This window comes from Panicum hallii, chromosome 4, assembly GCF_002211085.1.
Source record: "Panicum hallii strain FIL2 chromosome 4, PHallii_v3.1, whole genome shotgun sequence".
In the NCBI taxonomy this organism is placed as follows: domain Eukaryota; kingdom Viridiplantae; phylum Streptophyta; class Magnoliopsida; order Poales; family Poaceae; genus Panicum; species Panicum hallii.
The window spans coordinates 50,161,085-50,181,883 of NC_038045.1; the positions used below are offsets into that span (position 1 = coordinate 50,161,085).

The window sequence follows — 20,799 nt, forward strand, 5'->3', positions numbered from 1 at the left end:
TGGTTGCGAATATACTACAGACATCCGTATATATTGTGGGTAGTCAAATACCATAGATTTATAGTGGTGTGGTGGTAGCTAAAGCTTCATTCAAGAAATAAATAATATGAAAGCACTTGATCGTTGCTCACTCCAAAGTCAAAGCTCAACCAGCCCTGAAGAAAAATAAACAAAAGGGAAACCTAGTTCTCGGGGAGAGAAAAAAGAAACCTTTGTAGTGGCTGATGGTTTGGGTTTCGCTGTCTTGCTAGCATGGAGCAGATAAGACAAACAGATATGGGCAAAGCAGTGGCAGCTGCTCCATTGAATTCGGTTGGTTGAGGCTGACGCTTGCATCTCGACCAGTGACCCATGTACACGTCATCACTAACTTTGGTAAGGTCTACGGACAATACACTGACATCTATAATATCATATTAAATTACTCACGAACTATGCCTTGATGATATATTTATTTGTTTTGTACTATATGGTAGTATACTTTTCCGCCAACTTGACCGAAGTTAGAGAAAATAACATTTCTTTTTACGAAATTAAGAGCCTGTTTAGTTGGATTCCAATTTTTGTCCAGCCAAAACCAAGATATTATCGGAACCCAACCAAGCAGGTTTTAAAGCCTCTCATATTTTGACTCGGGTTTTAAAGCCCCAACGCAGCAGTAATGATCCCATCCCAATGTGACCCGTCGTCCTCATTCCTCAAGTACGCACGGCAGCTTCTGAGCTTGATAATGGCGCGCCTCCGTCTGTGTCTTCCCAGGAGCGCCCGCCCAGCAGGCTCCTAGAGCGCACAACCTCCCGCCGGCCCGGTCGCGGCACCCACAGCATCAGCCGCGCAGGTCGTCTCTGCCCGGCCTTCTCGTCAGCACCTGAGGTCTCCACTCCGACACACTTCCCCCAAGGTGAGTGCCTCGCTCGTATAGATCCCCGCGAATGTGCTTGGTCCATGGTCGAACTCCTCCGATGCGATTTTTCTTGGGAGACGGCACACCACCGGGCTACGTAAACTGACTAACGGCCAGGTGGTTACGGCGCGGCCCACGGCGGGGGCCGCCACCTGCGCGTGGCGTGCCGCCGTGCCGGATCGCCGCCGCGGCCCGTGGGGGCGTGGCGCCTGGCCTCCGGCCGGGCGCGTACCCTGACGCTGCGTGGGGTGGGGGTGGGGTGCGCGGCTGGCCGCGTGGAACTCGCGCGCGGCGTGGGGTTCCTTTCGCCCCGGAAAACGCGCGCATGCATGGCGAGACGACGACGCCGCGGCGGCGGCCAGCGCTTTGGAGCTGCCACCTCGTGGTCGCTGTCGTGGTCGCTGCTGCCCTCAGCCCTGACGCGGGTGGGGTTGACTGTCGGATCCAGTGTTTGTCGCCGCCCTCGGTCGCAGTTGTTGTTTATCCTCCGGCTAGAGAAATGGTTGGGACGACGGTTGCTACACCGGGAAGACGACGGCGGCGGCGGCGGTGGATGACGATGGCCGCCGGGAGGAGAGGAGCGGTGCAGGAACTTGGCACTCCGATCCTACACGGCACGTAATTTTGGCCAAATACGTTTCCTCCGTTGGAGGATGGGCAGTTCCGTCGTCTACTGCCAATAATAAAGTATGATAGGTTATTATACAAGTGTATTAGACGTAGACTCATGTTAATAATACCCCAGATAGTTTTTATTTCTCGATCATCAAAACATTTGTTCCCTGCTGACGGAACAATATTTCTTTCCCCAAAATGATACGTTCGTTGATCTCATGAACACATGCATCGCTACCAACCTCATCACTACGTAGAGCAAAATTTTCCTCTAGACCGGACCACCCGTTCACCGAATCTCATCGATCGTGCGCGTGCGACCGAATCTAGAACCACCAGCACGCGTGGCCCACGGCACCCAGCCACACCCACTGACCCACACCCCACGCCACGCACGGTTGCACACGCGTGCCACGCCGTTGCCAGTCATCCACGCCGCGCTCCGACCCAAGGGACAAAAACTCTGTTCGTAGCAGCAGCCGCTCCCGAGTAGTCAGCAGTCACGAGTCACGACGCTGCAGTGTCGCAGCGCACGTACGGAGGTCAAGGCTGCCACGAACCCACTTGCCGTCCTGCAATGGGCTGTACGTGACACTGGCACGGCCGGCACGCGACCGGCCAGTCGTACGCAGCCCCGGCCGGCTCGAACCCGTAGCCAGCCGAACCTAACACCGGCACGCGAGGGCCACCGGGAAAGCACGTGCCCGGGCGCTGCCAGCTACCAGAACGCGCGGCGAGGCCATGAACCCCGCCGCTATTGGACGGACGGCGATGCGGGGAAGGGGGAGGGGAAGCGATGCGGGGCACGGCACGTCGGCGTCGGCGTCGTCGCATCGCATCGCATCGGCCGCGCGGATGAATAAAGCGACGAGGCCCCCCCCCGGCCCTGCCCTGTCCCCCCTCCACCACCAGCCGCGGCGACGTGAGCGGTGACGCGGGCCACGGCGCACCGTACCTCCGGCCGGCGTCGCGTCGTCTCCGGGAATAACCAGCCGGGGACAACCGCTCCTCCTCCTCCTACCCTATAATAAAGCAGCCGAGCTCCACTCCCCACTGGTCCAGTGAGCCGGACCAGACCGTGAGAGAGAAGACAACCCAAGCCCGAACACCTCGAGGGCGGGCGAGCCCGACGAGGCGGCGTTCGACCCCACCACCACCGTCGTCGCGAATACAATATCGCGCACGAGGAAGAGCACGCGGGGGGACGTCTCCCCGCCACGACGAGGACGACGACGAGTCGACGACATAAAAAGTAAGCGGTTTTTTGGGATTCGTGTTTGGTTCATAAGGGTATAAATGCCGTTGGAAGCTTCAGGATTTGGGAATGATTTTCCCCCCCTTCGTTCCGATCGTTGATCGGCCGCTGCTTCGTTTGGATCGTCTTCGTAGCGGCGGCGGGCCGGGGGCTCCCGGTCAGGAGGGGGGGGTGGGGGGGGGGGCGGGGATATCGAGCGGCGATGCCATCCACGGCCGACCAAAAGACAGCACGTGAAGGAAAGCACCGCCCAGGCAAGCCGGAGTCCTCGAGCGGCGAGGCAGCACGGTGGCCGTCGAGCGGCCTTGCCAACGCGCCGGCTACCGATGCACCAGGCGGCGCCGCGTTGAGGTGAGGTACACCGTCGGGGACACCGCCGCCGGGTCGAGTTGTCGCCCGAGCTAGGAAAAGCCAAGCCCGGCTGCTTTCTTGCCAAATCTGGGCCGGCCACGGCCGATCGGACGGCGGTCGAGGACCCAAGGGGTGGACGGTAGATGAAATACCGTCCACCCCGTGCGCTGGGCGGGGGGCGCCCAGCCCCCGGCTTGCCTTGCAGCGACCAAGGGATGCGCCGCAACAAGGTCCGGAGACGAGGCCGCCACGGTGGCTTTGGTCCCCGCCGAGCAGCCACGCAGACGTGGGGGGTCGTGTTGCCGCCCAGACGATGCACGCCGCGCGCCTCGACGGCCCGATGTCGATAGCCTATAGCCTGGCAAGTCCGGGTTCCGGTCGCGCAGCGACCGCGCGAGAGTTCCCGACGCCGTCGACGACACAAGCGTGGACGGCATCCTGGGTCATCCGTCCACGCAGATGGCCTGTTCCTGGCGGCGGCGCAGGTACAGGTTACTTCGTCGTGCTCCCCGCTCCCGTCGTCGTGCTGCGGCATCTCGGGGAGTCGGGGTTTTGGGCTGGGGTTTTCCTCCGCGTCAGGTGCTCGCGCATTTTTTTGCCTTCGATTCACAGTTTCCAGTTGGGATCCGCCAGCGGCCGCTGAGGGCGGCGAGGCGATACCCCGTGTTTTTTTTGGAATTGCCAGCGTCCGGACGTCCGATCCAGGGCGCCGGCGTCGAACGGTTGGAAAGAAAAAATTGCGCTGCAACATGCATCCCATATTGCATGCAACATGCAAAGAAAAAATTCCCGGCGCCACCGGCCCCGCCGCACCTCCACCTCCATCTCCACCACCACCACCACCACCGCCTCCCGCCTGCGCGACACGCCTGCGCCTGCCGCTTCGCCAGAGACCGCGCCGGGCCCGGCACCCGTGCCTCGGCGCGCTCAGCAATGCCCGGCGAGCGAGAGAGAGAGAGCTGTGTTAATGGAGTGTAGAGCCACGTGAGAGAGAGAATGGGGATGGGTGGTTGAGCGATGAGAGGAGCAGGATAGGATAAGGACGCAGGAGAGTTTAAAATAGAGCAGTCCACACGGGAAGAAAACACGTAGCGCCCGATATTTAATTAATGTGTCGGAAGTCTTAGTGCTAGCATTACCGGGTTTTTTTTTCTTCGCGAGGCAGATCGATCATCTCTGATGCATGGTGCATGTATTTCTCTCTCTTTCTTTTTCCTTGTGATAATGGATTGCGAAGAACGCTGCAGTCGTGAGTTCAGTACCCTGAAGTTGCTGCCCCGTTTACTGCGAATCTCTTGCACGCGTCCCTCATGTCTTGTGTGCCGCAAAGCAAGTTGCCTCGCATGAATCTGAAATCTTTTTATCTGTTCTCCACTTCTCCCCCTAACTGCACTCCTGTTCATCATGATCGCAGCAGGGCTTGAAGGGGACCTAACACACGAGACAGAGCGATAAAGATTGGAGTATTGGACGCATCACACATGGGTTCCCGAACGAGTTAGTCCTCTTCTCTCCTTTCTCTTCTTACTACATAATTATTACATGATCATTGTGCTGGTAGCTGTTAAGAACCTCTGCAAGACAGCGATGCCATACTGATTATTTAAAATGATTATTCTGAGGGGTTTGTTTGAAATTGTTTGTCAGGTACTTGGATGGTGGACTTGTGCGGGAGCCCATTATGCTCCAAGCAGGCTGCACTCTCCTGCGCGTGGAAGGAACTATTCGACGCCTCCACTTGCATGAATCATATTCTGGTGTTTGGCGTTGCTGCTCTGATCGCCATTGTACTTGCAGTCCAGCTACTTGTTAGAATTCCAAAGAGCACAGCATCTGCGCGGCAGCTTGTCGCCCACAGTTCTCCCCTGCAGTTGGTGGGTGTGGTGTTCAATTGTTGCTTGGGTCTGGTTTATCTTGGCCTTGGATTGTGGATGCTGGGGAGGAACTTCAGTCAGGATGCCGCTGTTTACCTGCCACATTGGTGGTTGGTAGCATTGTCTCAGGGATTCAGTTTGATACTTATCAGCATCGCTTTCAGCATCAAAGCACAATTCCTTGGAGCCACATCTGTTCGGATTTGGTCAGTTCTGCTTACCATATATGCTGCATTTATTTGCTGCTCCTCAGTTGTTAACATGGTTGCAGAAAAGGTTGTCACCATGAAGGGTTGTTTAGATGTTCTATTGCTTCCAGGCGCATTGGTACTCCTTGTCTATGGAATTCGGCACATCAGCAGGGAAGATGGTAATGGAAGAATTGGAAGTGCTTTATATAAGCCCCTGAATGCGGAGGCAGTTGATGGTACAGATGATTCTGGGACTCATGTAACCCCTTTTGCTAAAGCTGGGTTTTTCAGTGTTATGACGTTTTGGTGGTTAAATCCTTTGATGAAGATGGGTTATGAGAAACCCCTTGAGGAGGAAGACATGCCACTTTTAGGTGCTTCAGATCGAGCATATAATCAGTACGTGATGTTTCTGGAGAAGCTGAACAAGAAGAAGCAGTTGCAGCCACATGGCACTCCGTCAGTATTTTGGACCATCATTTCTTGTCACAGAAGTGGGATCATAGTCTCAGGTTTGTTTGCATTGCTTAAGGTCCTCACAATATCTTCAGGTCCATTGCTTCTGAAAGCATTCATTAACGTTTCACTTGGGAAAGGGTCCTTTAAATATGAAGGCTATGTGTTGGCTGCTACAATGTTCGTTTGCAAGTGTTGTGAATCTTTGTCACAACGGCAGTGGTACTTCCGTACTCGAAGGTTAGGACTTCAAGTGAGATCATTCCTATCAGCTGCTATCTATAAGAAACAACAGAAGCTATCAAACTCAGCGAAAATGAAACATTCTTCTGGAGAGATCATGAACTATGTCACGGTCGACGCCTACCGGATTGGGGAATTCCCATACTGGTTCCATCAGACATGGTCAACAAGTGTCCAACTTTGCATTGCTCTAGCAATTCTATATAATGCAGTTGGTCTTGCTATGATTGCATCACTTGCTGTCATCATCATCACTGTACTTTGCAATGCTCCACTGGCCAAGCTGCAACACAAATTTCAGAGTAGACTTATGGAAGCACAAGACGTGAGACTGAAGGCAATGACAGAGTCCTTAATTCATATGAAGGTCTTGAAACTTTATGCATGGGAAGCTCATTTTAAGAAGGTCATTGAAGGATTAAGAGAGGTTGAATACAAGTGGCTGTCAGCATTCCAGCTTAGGAGAGCATACAACAGTTTCCTCTTCTGGTCATCACCAGTTTTGGTTTCGGCTGCAACATTCTTGGCGTGCTATCTGTTGAACATTCCTCTTGATGCTAGCAACGTCTTCACCTTTGTAGCAACTCTCCGCCTTGTTCAAGATCCAATTAGGCAGATACCTGATGTTATTGGGGTTGTGATACAAGCTAAAGTTGCTTTCACTAGGATAATAAAGTTTCTTGATGCACCTGAGCTGAATGGACAAGTAAGGAAGAAATACTGTGTGGGCACTGAGTTTCCAATAGTGATGAACTCCTGCAGTTTCTCATGGGACGAGAACCCATCAAAACCAACTCTAAAGAATATAAATTTGGTAGTCAAAGCTGGAGAGAAGGTTGCAATCTGTGGCGAGGTAGGATCAGGAAAGTCAACACTTTTGGCTGCAGTTCTCGGAGAGGTCCCAAAAACTGAAGGCACGGTATGCTTTTCCGTTACCTTCATATTTATGAAATAGAAAATGCTAGATGTTTTTGAATTTTATGATATAGTTCGCTTCCTCCAAGAAAATGACACTTTATTGAGTTCCTTTTTGTCATAGTGCAAATTTATTTATATGCTTTACCACTCAATTGCAAGTACAACATTTCCATATAACTGAGCAATAAACATTTTGCTTGATATTAGTGCCAACATATGTTACTTTATCAGAGTGCACTTCAGAACCTTAGCTGCTAATTTCTTTCTCAAAATATATAACATGACAACAGCATCATAAGTTTGGCTCAGTAGTTACAATTATTTTGCTCGATAATAGTGCTAGCAGATGTTAATTCTTTTTCCCTTTTCCTAGCAACTTAAACTCAAACTGGTTAATTGTTGTCACATATTTCAGATTCAAGTTTGTGGAAAAATTGCATATGTTTCTCAGAATGCATGGATCCAAACAGGAACTGTGCAAGACAATATTCTCTTTGGATCTTCAATAGACAAGCAAAGATACCAAGAAACGCTTGAGAGGTGCTCTTTAGTAAAGGACCTTGAAATGTTGCCATATGGAGACCTTACTCAAATTGGGGAGAGAGGGGTAAATCTCAGTGGTGGCCAGAAGCAGCGTGTACAGCTTGCTCGTGCGTTATATCAAAATGCAGACATCTATCTTCTTGATGACCCTTTCAGTGCTGTTGATGCCCATACAGCAACAAGTCTTTTTAATGTAAGGACCACAGAATAATTATGAATTGCAATATACTATTTGACTGTAGACTGTTTTAAAATGTTGACCCTTTTTATAGGAATATGTCATGGGAGCTCTATCTGACAAGACTGTTCTTCTGGTGACGCACCAAGTCGATTTTCTACCTGTGTTTGATTCCATTCTGGTATGCTTTCGCATGTTATCCTGATCAGTTTGTGTGTGGATGTGCATTTTTGCAGGAAGCAAGTTTTCATACCTAAGCTGAATTTATTGGTTCAACTTTCTGGCTAATAACTGAACAATAATAGAAATATCAGCATTAAGCATGATGAGATGAATTTCAGAACCAATAAACACTTAGAGGAAAAAAGTATAGCAAGATAATTTCAGTCCCTCCACGGGACCATGATTTATATTTATTTTATCAACTACTTGTGTTTGTTGATGTCATCTAAAACTAGTGTTGCTTTTTGGCAGTTAATGTCAGATGGTGAAATCATTAGATCTGCACCTTATCAAGATCTATTGGCATACTGTCAAGAATTTCAAAACCTTGTAAATGCCCACAAAGATACTATTGGTGGCTCAGATCTTAACAAAGTACCCACCAACAGAGCAAAGGAAATTTCAATCAAGGAGACAAATGATACTCATGGAAGTAGATATAGAGAGACTGTGAAGCCATCACCAGCTGATCAACTCATCAAGACAGAAGAAAGGGAAATTGGTGATACAGGTCTGAAGCCTTATATCCTCTACCTGTGTCAGAGTAAAGGCTACCTATATGCCTCTCTTTGTGTTATTTCCCACATGATTTTCATAGCTGGGCAAATATCACAAAACTCATGGATGGCAGCTAATGTCCAGAGTACTGATGTTAGTACACTGAAGTTGATTTCTGTTTACATCGCTATCGGAGTTTGTACGATGTTCTTCTTGCTATCTAGATCTTTAGCGATGGTTCTTCTTGGGGTTCGGACATCAAGGTCCTTATTTGCCCAGCTACTCAACTCATTATTTCGAGCACCGATGTCCTTTTTTGATTCTACCCCTTTAGGAAGGGTACTGAGTAGGGTAAGAATCCTGAAATGAATTGGAAAGACAACTTCTATTTACATTTGGAAATTTTCTATTCATTGGTTGACTTGCTATTTTGCCATGCAGGTTTCTTCAGATTTGAGTATTGTTGACCTTGATGTTCCATTTGCCTTCATGTTTAGCATTAGTGCCAGCTTAAATGCATATAGCAATCTGGGGGTACTGGCTGTTGTTACCTGGCAAGTTCTGTTCATCTCAGTGCCAATGATAATTTTGGCAATCAGGCTGCAGGTAAATTTGTGTGGTTTGTTTGGCTAAAATTTCGTGGTTACTTCATTCATATACCATTTATCAATTAGTGCTATTTGCTGCTATTTTCGTCCAAAAGGTGAACAGTTTACTATTCACAATTGCAATTGACTGAAATATCTTGGTTTTGATCATGCAGAGGTACTATTTAGCTTCAGCTAAGGAATTGATGAGGATCAATGGCACTACCAAATCTGCTCTGGCTAATCACTTGGGCGAATCGGTTGCAGGGGCTATAACTATAAGGGCCTTTGAGGAAGAGGATCGTTTCTTTCAGAAAAATTTGGAGCTTGTAGACAAGAATGCTGGTCCATACTTCTATAACTTTGCAGCAACTGAATGGCTGATTCAACGTCTGGAGATAATGAGTGCTGCAGTTCTTTCCTTTTCTGCCTTTGTCATGGCTCTTCTTCCTCCCGGAACTTTTGGACCTGGTGAGCAACTATAACAGCAAGCCTAACCTTTCATTCTCGCATCTATCTGCAACAAATTGTTAGATGCGCTGTAATTTTTTCTTGTGTGTGTGAAAAAAACAGCAAGCCTAGCCTTTCATTCTTAGATTTGATCTGCAACGAAATTTTAGATGCACTGCATTTTTTTTCTGACTCTCAATAGCTTCCTGGAAGCAAGCCATGAATATCAAGATCTTTCTATCTGTGCTTGATAATGCCGAATCACGAGCAAGTGTTTTCCCTCTTCTGACTGGATTTGTCTCATTAACATTCAGGCCCAAGAAGTACAAAATGCCAAAACATTATGCACGAATTGGCAAATACAAAACTATAGGCACTTGTATTATTCATGTTATGAAGATTGCAGTATTGCCACTAGAAATATTAATTATTCCAATTTGAACTTGTGCAGGCTTTGTAGGAATGGCATTGTCGTATGGCCTGTCCTTAAATATGTCCTTTGTTTTCTCCATCCAAAATCAGTGCCAGCTTGCAAATCAAATCATCTCTGTGGAAAGGGTGAACCAGTACATGGATATACCAAGTGAAGCGGCAGAGACTATTGAAGAAAATCGACCATCACCAGACTGGCCCCAAGCTGGCAGGGTGGAGCTTAGAGATTTGAAGGTAACAGAAAGATAAATATTTATATGTATGCCTCATATAGCAAAGCACTTTATGAGTTCAGGTTCCAGCAAATTAACATGAACTATTTTCACTCGACAGATTAGGTATAGGCAAGATGCTCCTCTTGTCTTGCATGGAATCACTTGCACATTTGAAGGTGGGGATAAGATTGGCATAGTTGGACGAACAGGAAGTGGCAAGACAACTTTAATTGGCGCATTGTTTCGTCTAGTTGAGCCAGCTGGAGGCAAAATAATAATAGACTCTGTAGATATCACAACAATAGGGTTACACGATCTGCGTTCTCGTTTGGGCATCATTCCACAAGACCCAACACTTTTTCACGGCACCATAAGATATAATCTAGATCCACTTGGGCAGTTCTCGGACCAGCAAATATGGGAGGTAACATGTTATTTTCTTGCTTGTTTGTATTTTTTCCTCTCAGCATACTAGCTGTTCAGATAAGTTACAGTGATAAAGAATTACTTTGATAGAACCGTATGTAATGTTGAAATAGTGAGGTCACTTCCTCTATTGTTGCCCTAGACAATTTAGTTCAGTTACTGTGAGATGATGGTCAACAATCCCGAAATTTCAAAAATTACTATCGAAATGGGGTGAATAAACTGAGTTGTGGCATGTGTACATCTTCTGATTGACATCTGTACAACTTCAAACTTCAAAGCGATCACTAAAGTGGTTAGTTGCTACTCTGATACAGGTTCTCGACAAATGTCAGTTGCTTGAGGCTGTCCAGGAGAAGGAACATGGATTGGATTCACTTGGTAGGAGACCTTGTTTCCTCTGTAATTTTGTACTTCAGTTTCTCGAGTCCTTAACAAATTGTGCCGTGGTGTCTGCTCCATTATCAAACTGAAAATGGATGTCCTTACCCTATATTTATACGAATATTTAGATCCAGACTAGGGGGTGAAATTACATATGCCACAAAAATTGTGAACCTTTTGCTTTATAATCTGCTTTGAACATCCTTTATAAGGCACATGCAGAGAGCCGTCATTTCATTTGGGGGAAGAATTGTAGAACAGGCAAATGTCTGTATTGATGATTTAGAAGTGGTATAAAGAACTTCTGGTTAAATGACACAATATATTTGGCAAGTTTTTAGGGATGGTGTCTTTTTTCCTCGAGTAACATGATACCTGCAATTATCTTTGATGCTGTACTAACAGACATCTTGCTGTATAGTTGTCGAAGATGGGTCGAACTGGAGCATGGGTCAAAGGCAGCTGTTCTGTTTGGGACGTGCACTTTTGAGAAGATGTCGTGTCTTAGTTCTCGATGAGGCCACAGCTTCTATAGACAATGCAACTGATGCTATACTTCAGAAAACAATCAGGACAGAATTCAAAGATTGCACTGTTATCACGGTCGCACATCGTATACCAACCGTTATGGACTGCTCCATGGTACTTGCAATGAGTGACGGTATGTTTTCTTCTCAACAATTTAGTAGAAATACAATGATCCCATTGTAGTAATTGTGTACTGAACCAGGACAACTCAAAGTCTAGAGTATGGCTGAAACCAAATAAATTGTTGGTATAAGTGAAAAAAAACCCTTTCCTCTTCACTAATTTAGCCTTTTCTTCACTAATTCGGCTGCAGCAGCTGCCCACTGAAATATCTTTTTTTATTTTCTTGGAAGCAAGAGATGGACTTTTTATGCTTTTCTTCTCCATTGTATCGGTCATGAAAACAGTCTTTCTCAAGACAGTAATGCAGCATATTTATACATAACCATTCATACTAATGAGTTTAATTTACTTTCAGGGAAAGTAGTGGAGTATGACAACCCCATGAAGCTCATGGAAACCGAAGGATCTCTCTTCCGTGAGCTTGTCAAAGAATACTGGTCATACACATCAAACGGAAACATTTAAAGTTATCGATTATGCATGTTTACTCCCTGAGTCTCTAGAAAGAGGTACAGAAATTTGTGCCTGAAATTTTGCGCAGCGTGCGCTCAGCTTGTTTCAGTGGTCCTCGCTTCGTTCAAAACAAAACGAAACCTGAGCTAATAGTAAGCTTCTAAAGGCTGATGAGAGGCCATCATCAAGTCTGCAGCTATGGCTTCTAATAAATCACGGTGTGTGTGTGTGTGTGTGTGTATATATATTTGCAACAAAGGCTTCTCAGCTCCCCCGTGTTCAGTTTTTATGCCTTCAGTGACTGGAGCCATATGATGCATGATATTTCTATGGCGGTAATTATTTTCTTCTTAAGTGTTCATCCTTTTTGAGAAGAGCTTTATGCCATTGATGGGACGACTGAAGTATTGCAGTGTACTGAAGAATCTCTATCTTACTTCAAAATCTCCATTCCAATCGGAATGGAAGTTGGGATGAAGTTCATTGTGCTATACAAGTATCTCATGCTGTTGTGCTGCTGAAAAACACACCTAAACACGAAGCAGAACGTTGCAAGATCTCCCACGGTCACGAGCTGGCGCCGGCCGGTGCAACTCGGAGAGGAGCTCAGCCGCTCAGGTACGCCTACCGCCACGACGGACTCTCCACCATCTCCGGCCGCGTCCTCATCACCTTCCCGGACGGCATCGTGCTCCCACGCACCGCCATCCTCCCCAGCTCCTCCCCGGCCATTGCCCGCAGCTCCATCTCCTCCCTCCGGCGCCTCCTGCTCCAGCTCACCGCGCCGGCCACGGCGAGCACCAAGACGCTGGCTCCCAGCACGCCGCCGGCGCCGACGCCCACCGCCCACGCCCACCACCTCGCCCTCAACATCGAGGCCGAGGCTGCCGGCGGCGTCTCAGGCACCCGCACCGCTATGCCGAAGTGGCCCGTGCCGGTCACCGCGCACGCCGGGCCCGACGCCACGGAGTGCGTGGCAGCGACCTCCCCGCTGGCCGCGAACGTCACGCACCGCGCGGTGCTGGCGTTGAACCCATTCCCCGCCGCTGGCGACGACAGGTTCTTGAACTCGACGCGCACCGGCGCGCCGAGCGCCCGGAGCGAGACCCGGGCGTCGTGGCCCGCCAACGCGTCGTACGCGAGGAGACCGACCACGGGCGCGGCCAGCGCGTACCCGCGCGGCGCGGCGAAGAGCGCCGCTCCGGCTGTCGTGCCGCCGTCGCCGGCGAAGCGCTCGAAGACGATGGCGACGCGGCGCGCGAACGGGGCCGGGACGACGCGCGGCGGGATGGCGAACACGACCCCGGACGAGCCGGCGGCGGCGCTGACGCCGTCGGCCCAGAGCGCGTTGCTGCGCATGCGCAGCGCCGAGGCCTGGACGCCCGCGTCGGAGAGGTTCGCCGGGAGGGGCACGTCCACGAGATGTCCCGCGCCGCGGAGCAGCTCGAGCGCGCGGTCCCGGACGGCGGCCTCGACGGCCGAGATGTTCGCGGCGCGGCTCTGGGCAGCGCAGGGACGCAGGAAGAGCGCGGCGGCGGCGGCGACGACGACGACGTGCACAATCACCGACGGCAACAAGGACGTCGCGGCCATCGACGCCCCCCAGGCGCGCCTCGTCTTCCTCGACGGCTAGCTCCGCGGCGGTGTGTGACGACGGCGGCGGCAGGAAGCCGCCATCCCGACGGCGAGGAATCGAGTGGTGGTGGTTGGAGAGGAGAGGAGGTGGCCAAGCCGGGCAGAGGAGGGAATTGAGTTTGCTTTATTTAGGAGGCCATGGGTGCCAATGGCCCTGGACGATTAGTGTCAATGCACGCAGCCCGGCTTGGTTTCATCTGAGCTTCTCATGCTCGCTGAGCAGCAAGGAGCAGGAGAGCTGGTGCTTGGCCTCACCAGATACAGAGGCGGGCGCGTTGATCAAACTAGCTTTTCCCTCCGGCAACAAGTGGCCAAACCAGCCGCCGATTCCGGTAGCGAGCGACACAACCCCGTTGTCTTCAGCTAGTATGGGGAGCCTATCTGACGACAAGACAACCACCTATTCTTTTTTTTTTGTTCTATTGAGGAGTAGTTGATGCTACTCCTCTATGCTCCTCCAACTTTGCGATCATTTGCAGCAGCCTAGCAGGTGCAGTAGGAGGCAGCAGAATGATTGGGACGCGGCAGCTTTGTTTATGTGAGATGACGGCCATGGACCAAGGTAAAAGTGATTGGCATTTGCTGGTCGGCGCTCCGTTGACGATGGGATGGGATGCGAGTGGGAGCAGGTTGGCTGCTCGATGCCGATGCCTTGGAGCCCGGATTTGTGATTGTTTTCTGCGTGGACAGAGGTTGGGGTCAGCTGCAATCCCGGAGCGCGTACCCTGCAAATACTTGTGCCCGTTTGTGTTTGGCCGCAACCTACACAGCACACACCCAAGGTTTCTGATGACATGAGAAGGGTGGCATGCTCGTACAGCCATGATGCTCTCGAGACCAAGAACAGAAGAGCAGACACATGGATTGATGCGTTTTATCTGCAGAGCCACACTTTCTGTTCTGGCAACCTCAAGCGAAAAGGTCACCCATTCACCCAAGATGACTGAAGTGGGAAAAAAAAAGACCAGTGCACTAGATTGCATGTTTAATTAGATGCGGAAAGGATGACTGAAGTGAAAAGCAATTATTCGGCGCATAATTGTCAAAGTGCTCGTATCAGATTTCCAATTACATGATATCCAAAGGTGATACATTGCACTAATGAACATGGACAGAACACTCCTGCACTAGATTGAACGTTGAATTACATGCATTGCCGCATCGACCAGCCAAGGTCATGAACAAGCAGAGCCACTGGATATGCTACTTTGGATGGACTTAGCTTCAACCAACTGATAGTCCTCAACTGTTAGGTGCATTCAGTTCGAGGACATGTGCATCACAACCAGCAATACAAGGCAGAGAATGATACATGCTCTGTTCCTGTAAATTATCTACAATGTCTCTCACATGATTTTGCTAATTAAGGAGCCCTGGCACTTCAGAAACATCAGGTTCAGTCAGTAGACATGTGTCAAAAGACCTTTTGTCGGGAACAAATGAACATTCACATCAGTCATGTGCAAGTGATTGAAGGAGCTTTTCGTTACTTTCATTGTGGCATGAGTTCTTCAAGCTGGCTCGTAAAGACCTAGCATGTGCCCATCGATGCATCGTAAGGCTGCAACCTGCAAAGAAACAAATAGGAATTCCAAGTAAATATAATGCCAGAAGATGTTCTCAAGGAAATTAATCAGATAGGGGAATTATGGGCATATAGGCACAATACCTTTCCATGGATCTCATATTTGATTGGTCCATCCAACTCAGCTCCCAGTGCCATTAGTTTTGAAACTGTACTGTTAATGTCTGGTACAGTGAACGATAGCATGGAAGAATATACTCTCTGCGATGCAATATTACTGCAAATATGTATGAAACATTAGACACAGTCATGGTTCTTACGGCGGTAAGGCGAGGCGTGGCGAGTCACCACCGCCCAGCCGCCTAGGCGGGCTAAGGCGACGCCTAGGCGGGCTAAGGTGACGCCTTAGCCCAAAACAAGGAGAGCGCCTTGTCGCCTAGGCGACGCCATGAAAACCATGGACACCATTACAATTTCATACACTAGTCAACTCTAAAGAACATAGATTTTGCAATTGAAAATTTCTCTTTCTTAACATATAAGTGCCCCATACTCCATATGAATAAGATGTTTGCCTATTTATATCCATATGATGAAAAACTTTTAAGTTCATGAGAAAAACTGGTAAAAGCTTCAAGGAGGAAAAAATATTTCAATAAGTAATTATTAGTTTTCATACACTACCTGCGTACCATAACTGTTCTTGATCTAGCAAGACTGCAAGAAGCACTATGAAAATACGTTTAAGTAATTGTTCCCAAAAAAATGGATTGAAGTATATTTTGGAATGTAAGGTGATCACCCAGCTTGGTCATTGTTTTCTCCAGAATTGGCAACCTCACAGATCCAACACTCCTTCCATAGACTTTAGAGCTAGGGTTGCAATGTGCAACATGTATTGGACTCAGGCACACATCCTATGGACAGCTAAGTGTTTAATCAAGCACATCAATAAAAAGATCCTTTTACTCCAAAAGGCTCAACCTGTGAAGTGCAATAATAACCTGTAAAGTGCAAATCATTGCCCAGAAACGAAGGGTCCATTGACATTTGTCAAGCACTCCTGCACACTGAAAGGAGACCAATTTACCACTTTTTCAAGGGGGGACAAGCGTGCAAGAGAACAATCACTTAGTGCTTACTCCATCTAACCTGCCAAGCTACTCATCTAAGCTGCAAGGGGCCGATGACAAATAAGGTGGAAAAGAAGGAATTTTGAATACCAGTTTGTATGCAAAGGATAAGAAAGAATCCCAGAACGAAATTTCCACGGCTGGCTCAGATGAAAATTGACTGCATTTCTCCTTGAACCCACTACCCCTAGCATCTCATAGTGCGCATTTCTCAGATGCCATCACCAACGTTCACAGCATCTGACCAAAAGCGAGTGCTCCACATACGCATTTCATCGAACACATCAAACTCATAGCACGTAGCTCCACCGCGGCAAAATGCAACTTGATCGGACCCCCTCAGCCGCATTTTGTCAATTAACCCCCAACACCGAACTGTTACGAACAAGAGAACACGCCGAGAAGAGCGCGGAGCGGCAATCGAACCTGTCGTTGGTGTGCATGAGCGCGAGCTTGAGCGGCCCCGACTGGAGCTCGGCCCAGCGGAGCGTGCAGACGTTGACGCTGAAATCGAGCCCCTCCGCGTAGAACCGCGCCGCCCGCGGCACGTCCCTGTGCAGCTGCAGCACCCACCGGAGCGTCGCCGTCGCGGCCCCCGCCGCCATCCGCGGCCGCCACCTCTCCGCTTGCCGACGAGACGACGACGCACACAACAACACTCTCAGATCCAAGACCAGTGCGCACAGCCTCCTTCGCATCAACGGCCCAAAAGAACATCTCCTTGGGCCGGGCTGAGCAGCAAAGGCCCAATAAGAGCGTCTATGACAACTAGGCCCACCATCAGCCGCCTTTCTTCCTCGCAGAGGCGCAAAGCCGTAAACCCTTTCTCGCTCGCCGTCCTCGAGAGGTTTCAGAAGGAGGCGCCGCCGCCGGGTGCAGTGACGAGAGCGAGGTACCTGCGGTTGTTAGGGTTTGGGTTGAGATGGGGAGGTCGAAGAGCAAGGGCCCCAAGTTCGCGGTGGTGAAGAAGATGATCACCAAGAAGACCGTCAACAAGTAAGGCAGCCATCTCCCCCCTCCGCATCCGCTCCTCTGCAGTTCGGTTTTTGCCACCCAAAACCCTAATTTGTCTGTGTGTGTGCCAGGTACAAGCAGGATGTGCTGAACCCCAACAAGAAGGACGCGGAGAAGGAGAAGCTCGGCCGGAATGTGTGAGTGCCTGTCTTCGTTCTGATTTTGGGTCTGTGTTTCGTATGCTAGTTTGGGTTGGTTATGCCGTTTCGGTTTGTGGTGCGCAGGCCGCAGGTCTCGTCGGCTCTTTTCTTCAGCTACAACACGGCGCTCGGGCCACCTTATCGGGTGATTGTGGACACCAACTTCATCAACTTCTCCATCCAGAACAAGGTTTGCTGTTGAATTAGCTGATTCCTTTTCTTCTAATTGGTTCCGTGAGCTCAGCATAATTGCTGTCTCCCATCAATTAGTATTTTATCAGAGATTTTTGCCAACTTCCTCATTTGGTCAGTAGACAATTTGAGCAATCAAGTTACATGTAATGTTTTCCAAACCTAAGTTGGATTACTTGTAGGAACATTAGCTGAGCTCTATGCTAGGCTTTCATAAGAACGGTGGCACACAATTTTGCCTGGTTATAGCATGTAGAAGTAAATAAATTCATATGTCTACGTGAGTAGAAGCAACACTGACATGGATATTTATTCCTGCAAGATACTGAAAGTCTGAAACCTTATTGACCATGAAAGTAAATATAGCGGTGCAGTTTCATGGAAGCCAGGGTGGGTCATTCCCCCTCTACTCTATGAAAACTCCACTACGGTGTACATGTGCTTAGTATATATGGATGCATATTTGCTTCCTTCAGCGAAGGATTTATCCATAGGTAATCCTGGAGCAAATTGTTAGGGTGGCTATTAATTTAGGGCACAAACAATGACCAGTTTTAGCCAAAAAAAAAAGGAACAAAACAACAACCATAACTTACATCTCTGAGTCTACAACTGTTCCCGATAAGTCTCGACCGTTAAGGGACGGGAAAAGATGGAATAGGAAGACGTGTTTCCAGAACGAACAAGATACGCGTAGAGAAGGGGAAGTTGGCACTGTATTCTTTAGCACACATGATAAAGAACCTAACTGTCAGAGCATAAACACTCATTTGTGTGACTAAATCCTTCATTTCCCCTATGCAGCTGGATTTGGAGAAAGGAATGATGGACTGCCTTTATGCAAAATGTAAGCATGCAACTCTGTTACCTTGCTTCCCATCATTTCTCTAGTGACTTGATCTATCCTCGACCCCTCATATCCCTTTAACATATTATTGACTTCATATGCCTTTGGTAACAAATTCTGATGTCTTGTTATGAAGGCACTCCGTGTATCACTGATTGTGTTATGGCTGAGCTTGAAAAGCTTGGACAGAAGTATCGCGTGGCCTTGAGGTGTGCTCAATTCTGTGGACATACTGTGTTTAATGCATTTTTAGCTTTATTGCCATAAAAAAGGGTTTAATCTAGTTTTTTCATTCTATTGTACTCTTCATCTTCCACTCACACAAGTGTTTATTGCATTTTCCTGTGGTTACATGGTACGTTCCGTGCTTTCATCTGTTTGTATAACCTAGTTTACCTTTCTTACAGAATTGCCAAGGACCCTAGGTTCCAAAGATTAGCATGCACACACAAGGGAACTTATGCTGATGACTGCATTGTGGAGAGGGTTACTCAAGTAAAACATGATCTTCCTGAATCATTTTTTTTCCTGTTGGAGTTTGAGGGCTACCCTGTTAAGGGCTAACTTTTATGGGAGATTAGGAGGATATCAACTGTTAGGGGATTTGTGACTTTTTCCTGTATAATCTCCATATAATGTACTTTAGTGAAATATTGTGTATGCTTAATATGGACATTGAGTAGAGAAGTTAAGTAATGTTGTATATTATTGTAATGTACCTTGCTAGTTCCTTTTTGTATGTTCTTAGAGATATGTGCGAGTTATTAAGGACCCATTTGTTTACTCCCAAGATTAAGCTTATTTCAGATTGTTTTGGTGGTCGATGGTGGCCTTTTACCATATTGTCCTTGGACCATAAGCTAGATTAATCTAGAAGGCAAACAAACAGACCCCCAAATATAGGCTGTATGCCTGTATCCTTCTGAAATTAGAAACTTCTGGCTAAGCATATTTTACCTTTTCTTTTTACTAATATTTACATTTTAGCTAATAATTGAAAGATGCATTTTGGCTTGTTACTACCTCCGTTTTTTAATATATGATGTTTAGGGCAAGCTCATAAGTTAAAAAAAATTGAACTAATTAGCTTGTGCTAAACATCATATATTTAAGAATGGTGGGAGTGTTGAAGTTGAAGACTATACTGTATCTGTTCCAAATTGAACAAAAAGGGTACTTGTCTCTTTACATCCCCTTGGAACTTCCTTTTATTTTATTCTCAAAATATCATGTATATACATGGTATAAAATTACTGGGTACTGATTATTATTTAGCTTTGGTTAGTCTGATGTGCATATTGTGTTAACATGTTGGAATCTGGTGGCCTCTTTTCTATCTCATCATGCATTTCAATTGCATTGGATTATATAGTTAATCTTCGCAATAGCTCCCATGATAGTTTTTATTTATGTTACCTTGTGTCTTAAGTATTTGATTCATTTGTTCTAAACCGTGCATTTTATATGACAGCACAAATGCTACATTGTTGCCACATGTGATAGAGATTTGAAAAGGAGGATAAGGAAGGTACGTGGAGCGTTTACTGCTTGCAGCTCAGGACTTGGTCATGATTTGGCAGAAGCTTTGCATGTTGACTTGCATTTTTTTAATTTCGCAGGTTCCTGGTGTTCCAATCATGTATATTACTCGACACAGGTACTCGATAGAACGGCTCCCTGAAGCCACAGTTGGTGGAGGTATGCAATATGTTCCTGTGTTAGATATTTTGTGTTTTCCTTCTGTATCATAACTATATAAGTTAGCAATATTCTGATCCATGTGTCGGTACCTGTTGCAGCGCCAAGAATCTGATGAGCATAAACATGATATGGTGAACTTCACTGTCGCACTCGGTGCTTGTTCATGTTGTCACTGTTTTTGCCTGAAGCTGCCGCTTGCACTGATGATGGAATCATGGACAAGAATGCTGCTGTGCTTGTTGAGCTTGCTGTAACAACATATAAGTCTTGCACCAGCCGATGATGTTACTATTGTTATCATTGAAATGTAATAGTTTCTGTTTACAGTGTTTCCCAAATTTTTAGAGTAATTTACTAGCTGTTCTGTTTCCGCCGTTGGCTTGGCTGCCCAGTTGTATCTGTTGGTGCTGTAGCTTTCTTCTTTCTTAACATGTTCAGAGGCTCTGAGCTCCGTGTATGATCCGAGTCTCGAGGTCTAACCTGTTTGGAAAAAAGAAGGAAAATTTAGCATACAGATTGGAAAGTGTGATGCCATAGTTGCTATTGGCGAGGTCAGGTTGACAGAAGAAGTGCTCAGCATGCTCGTCGGGTATTCAGCTCGCTGGTGCATTTTGCGGGGTTTCCAATTTATCTCGAGTCCCTAACGCTCAGAGACTCAGCAGCAGCAGCAGCATCCCAGATCAGGCCAGGAACCTGGACGGCGTCGCGAGCAAATGTAGGTGATGGCTTGATCAAAGACCAGATTTTTTTTCCATAATATATAAGC

General features: G+C 47.8%; 4 protein-coding genes across 6 annotated transcripts; 2 read left to right on the forward strand and 2 right to left on the reverse strand.

The window, feature by feature from the left end:
• The first annotated feature begins 2,394 nt into the window (after positions 1 to 2,394).
• Positions 2,395 to 12,185, forward strand: LOC112889285 (ABC transporter C family member 10-like). Of its 3 annotated transcripts, none has more exons than XM_025955841.1 (13): positions 2,395 to 2,771; positions 4,540 to 4,622; positions 4,773 to 6,808; positions 7,223 to 7,543; positions 7,623 to 7,709; positions 8,003 to 8,599; positions 8,690 to 8,854; positions 9,012 to 9,306; positions 9,737 to 9,951; positions 10,051 to 10,356; positions 10,676 to 10,739; positions 11,164 to 11,403; positions 11,749 to 12,185. In XM_025955841.1, the coding sequence occupies exons 2-13, from the start codon at positions 4,607 to 4,609 to the stop codon at positions 11,856 to 11,858; spliced, it is 4,452 nt and encodes a 1,483-aa protein (XP_025811626.1). In that variant the 5' UTR covers positions 2,395 to 2,771; positions 4,540 to 4,606; the 3' UTR covers positions 11,859 to 12,185. The 3 variants fall into 3 exon arrangements, with proteins under 3 accessions (XP_025811626.1, XP_025811627.1, XP_025811628.1); XM_025955842.1 differs by having other exon boundaries at positions 4,543 to 4,622; XM_025955843.1 differs by lacking the exon at positions 2,395 to 2,771 and adding an exon at positions 3,310 to 3,610.
• A 203-nt stretch (positions 12,186 to 12,388) lies between these two features.
• LOC112889286 lies at positions 12,389 to 13,510 on the reverse strand. Its single transcript, XM_025955844.1, has one exon. It carries the CDS (start codon positions 13,437 to 13,439, stop codon positions 12,471 to 12,473), a length of 969 nt encoding a protein of 322 aa, XP_025811629.1. The 5' UTR covers positions 13,440 to 13,510; the 3' UTR covers positions 12,389 to 12,470.
• A 980-nt stretch (positions 13,511 to 14,490) lies between these two features.
• Positions 14,491 to 16,826, reverse strand: LOC112889289. The gene is made up of 3 exons (XM_025955846.1): positions 16,566 to 16,826; positions 15,151 to 15,283; positions 14,491 to 15,049 (listed from the first exon to the last, which is right to left on the reverse strand). The coding sequence occupies exons 1-3, from the start codon at positions 16,742 to 16,744 to the stop codon at positions 14,993 to 14,995; spliced, it is 369 nt and encodes a 122-aa protein (XP_025811631.1). The 5' UTR covers positions 16,745 to 16,826; the 3' UTR covers positions 14,491 to 14,992.
• Positions 16,827 to 16,931: 105 nt separating this feature from the next.
• LOC112889287 (rRNA-processing protein FCF1 homolog) lies at positions 16,932 to 20,543 on the forward strand. The gene is made up of 9 exons (XM_025955845.1): positions 16,932 to 17,135; positions 17,225 to 17,290; positions 17,378 to 17,483; positions 18,290 to 18,332; positions 18,469 to 18,541; positions 18,740 to 18,827; positions 19,804 to 19,860; positions 19,952 to 20,030; positions 20,132 to 20,543. Exons 1-9 carry the CDS (start codon positions 17,062 to 17,064, stop codon positions 20,143 to 20,145), a joined length of 600 nt encoding a protein of 199 aa, XP_025811630.1. The 5' UTR covers positions 16,932 to 17,061; the 3' UTR covers positions 20,146 to 20,543.
• The last annotated feature ends 256 nt before the right edge of the window (positions 20,544 to 20,799 follow it).